This window comes from Mus pahari, chromosome 9 (assembly GCF_900095145.1).
Source record: "Mus pahari chromosome 9, PAHARI_EIJ_v1.1, whole genome shotgun sequence".
NCBI classification, from domain to species: domain Eukaryota; kingdom Metazoa; phylum Chordata; class Mammalia; order Rodentia; family Muridae; genus Mus; species Mus pahari.
Window position 1 is genome coordinate 86,130,967 of NC_034598.1, and position 2,931 is coordinate 86,133,897.

The window sequence follows — 2,931 nt, forward strand, 5'->3', positions numbered from 1 at the left end:
GTGGGTCCCTGTCTCAAAAATATAAAACAAAAACCCCAATTCCAAAACTTACCTAGCTCATCATCAACAGTGCCAAGACTGAATAACCCAGTGCCCGTCCAACTGCAGACAGGTAAGTTTAGCCCTGAGCTCTTCTAGGAAGATCAGAGGGNGNTAAAATTACAGGGGACTAAAATGTTTTGTTNGGGCTCTCAAGGNCACAGATCCTATTAGCCGAGGGGAAAACTCACACTAAGGAAANCTNTATGTAAGGGGGTGGGATGAGAAAGGGTCTATAGAAATTCTTGGTGGAGGAACGTGTGGGGCAGGGAATGATATGGACATGTTACCAACAAATGTGAAACAGGCCTTGTCACTGTCATTTACTGTACATGTTGAACTGTGTCTGAGGACCGGGGTCTCCCAGAGTGACTGCCTTTGTTTGGTTTAGGGCTGTTTTGTTGCTTTCTTTTTTGCATAAAACAGGTTCTCTTGGAAGACAATCTTAAAACCTACACAGTATACCTAATCTTTAAAACTAGGAATATTTTTGCTACAGAACCAGTAAGATTTTTATTTTTAGCCAATTTCATTCTAAGGTAAATGAATGGAAGATAGTAAAAAACATTAACAAAGGTAAATGAATGGAAGACACTAAAGACATTACTGCTTATTAAAATTGCTTTTTATTTCTTTTCATGTGAAGTTTTTGTATTGTGTTGTGAACTCATCAAACAGCCATTTGGGATTGTTCGGACCATATCCCTTATCATTTCACTAGCATAGACAAGTTTGTATAAACATTACTTTGAAATCCATAACTTCTTGAGCATAATTTTTTGATTGGTTGGTTGGTTTTTTGTTTTGTTTTGAGACATAGTCTCAAGCAGCCCAGGCTGGCCTCAAGATTCACCACAAAGCTGAACTCTTGGCTCTTCCCACCCCTGTCTCCCGAGTACTAGGATTGCACGTGTGTGCCACCACACCTACGTGTCTGTGTTCCCAGGGTTGGCATATCCAGAGACAGGATGATTTAGGACACAAGTTTCTGACCCACAAGCCTGACTCTGAACCCTACCCTACCTTACTGTATAGGGCCTGGCAAAGCAACATAGCAGAACCCCGCCTTCCTTACAGAGTTCCTGTATAAAGTTCAGGTCAACATACATAAAATTCTTTTGACAAGTATAAGGACTATAAAATAACGTAAGTCAGTAAAGTGAGCCAACAAAATAAAAACTAGTCAGTTAAGCAAATGAAGATTATACACTATATTTCTAATCTACTTTGCTAAGACTAATCTTTGGAAAGCCTTAATTCATTTTAAGGGGGAAAGAGTCTGAGCTAAATATTAGTGTCCATACAAACAAGATGCAACCACTAATTTAAAAATAGGAGGGTTCCCCCTAAGAGTATACATTCTTTAATAGAACTGTATCTGAGTAAGAATTCCATACAAATAGAATATATACCTTAACACATGAAAACAAGGAAGAAATATTTTACATTACATAAACCATTCAGGTGATTCAATCAAGCTAACCCTCTCACCAAATACTTGTTTTTATATTTATTACAAATATTGAAGTCAGGTCTGTAGATGCCAGAATCCCACAGTTCCAGCAGTCACAGGAAGTACATCTGACTGGTTCCAGTGAGCATGTGATGTAGCGCTGGTTCACAGGCGCTGGCGTGAATGGACTCACTGTCTGCTTTTCAGTGTTTCAACTAACCTGGAGAAACAAAGTGCAATAGTTTAACAGAGCTAACTTCTAAGTGCAAAGCATGAATGGCAATAATATAAATTTCACAATGGAGGTAGAGTACGAAGACTAAAATTATTACCTACTGAGTATCCATTTTTATTTATTCTGCCTTTCTGAGACTAACTTTTAACTCACCAAGTACCCGAAGGTGGCCTTGAATTCCTGACCCTCTTGCCTCTGTGTCCAAAGTGTTGAGATTATAAGCAGGCATGGTCAAATTGAGTGCCAGGTATCTATTCTGCTGTTACTACTGGGTTGTACATATGCACAGTTCAGAAGTAAAAACTGATATTCTCAACAAGCTGAAGTCAATACATCTGCTGAACAGTTATAAACTAAGATAGCAAGCACCGTGTCACTGGTCTGTAACAAGGGCACAGAACTTCATTTTCAAGATAAGGTGGTGGGATCACAGATCATCCTTTTTTAGATGGAGGGGATAGCACCAGAGTTTCACTATGTAGCCTTAGCCGGCCTTGAACTTTCTAAGTAGACCAGGCTAGCCTCAAATTCATAGTAATTGTCCAGCAGTATCTTCCCAAGTGCTGGGATGGAGTACCACCATGCCTGCCAAGACTCTTGACGAGAAGCAAGCCTTAGCTTAATTTCTGGAAGACAGGGAAATAAGTCAGAGAGCCAGCTTACCTAATAACTGTAGTCATGTAAGTGTGCTGAAAGACATATGAAGACAGTGGGAGAAAGGATGGAAGAGCTGCCAATCAGCTGTTATTTAAATGTCATCCTCAAAAACAAATCAACACTGCACCATAGGCCAGATGTTAAAGCACACTGGTAAGCTCTACACTAAGGCTGAAAGCAGGATCTATCCTGGGCTACATGCCAAACTCTTCCTAATAGGTAGCTCCCCTCACAGCATGGCTGCCTTCACACATGATACTTGCCATTCCATTGCCTCATCAAGGCCAGTGCCTTTGGTTGCTGATGTTTTAAAGATCTGCCACTTCCGGTCCTTCAGGGCAGGTAACCCAAGAGCATTTGCCATTTCTGAGGGTGTCATGGCCTGCTCCATGTCCTGCTTATTTGCAAACACCACTAAAATGGCTTTTCTCAGCTCTTCTTCCTAAATAAAATGGAAAACATTTTAATTAGTTTGCACCCTTGAGTTTGGGGCAAAAAATATCAATAAAAGCCAGACATGGTGGTGCACACCTTTAATCCCAGCACT

The 2,931-nt window shown here is 40.5% G+C and overlaps 1 protein-coding gene across 1 annotated transcript in view; it reads right to left on the minus strand.

The window, feature by feature from the left end:
• Positions 1–642: 642 nt before the first annotated feature.
• Positions 643–2,931, minus strand: part of Arl1 (ADP ribosylation factor like GTPase 1) — a 12,952-nt gene continuing 10,663 nt past the window's right edge. The window contains exons 5-6 of the mRNA XM_021205802.1: positions 2,648–2,826; positions 643–1,712 (exon numbers count right to left, since the gene is read on the minus strand). Of these exons, the coding sequence (XP_021061461.1) occupies positions 1,682–1,712; positions 2,648–2,826 (210 nt within the window). The 3' untranslated portion in view covers positions 643–1,681. The remainder of the gene's footprint in view (positions 1,713–2,647; positions 2,827–2,931) is intronic.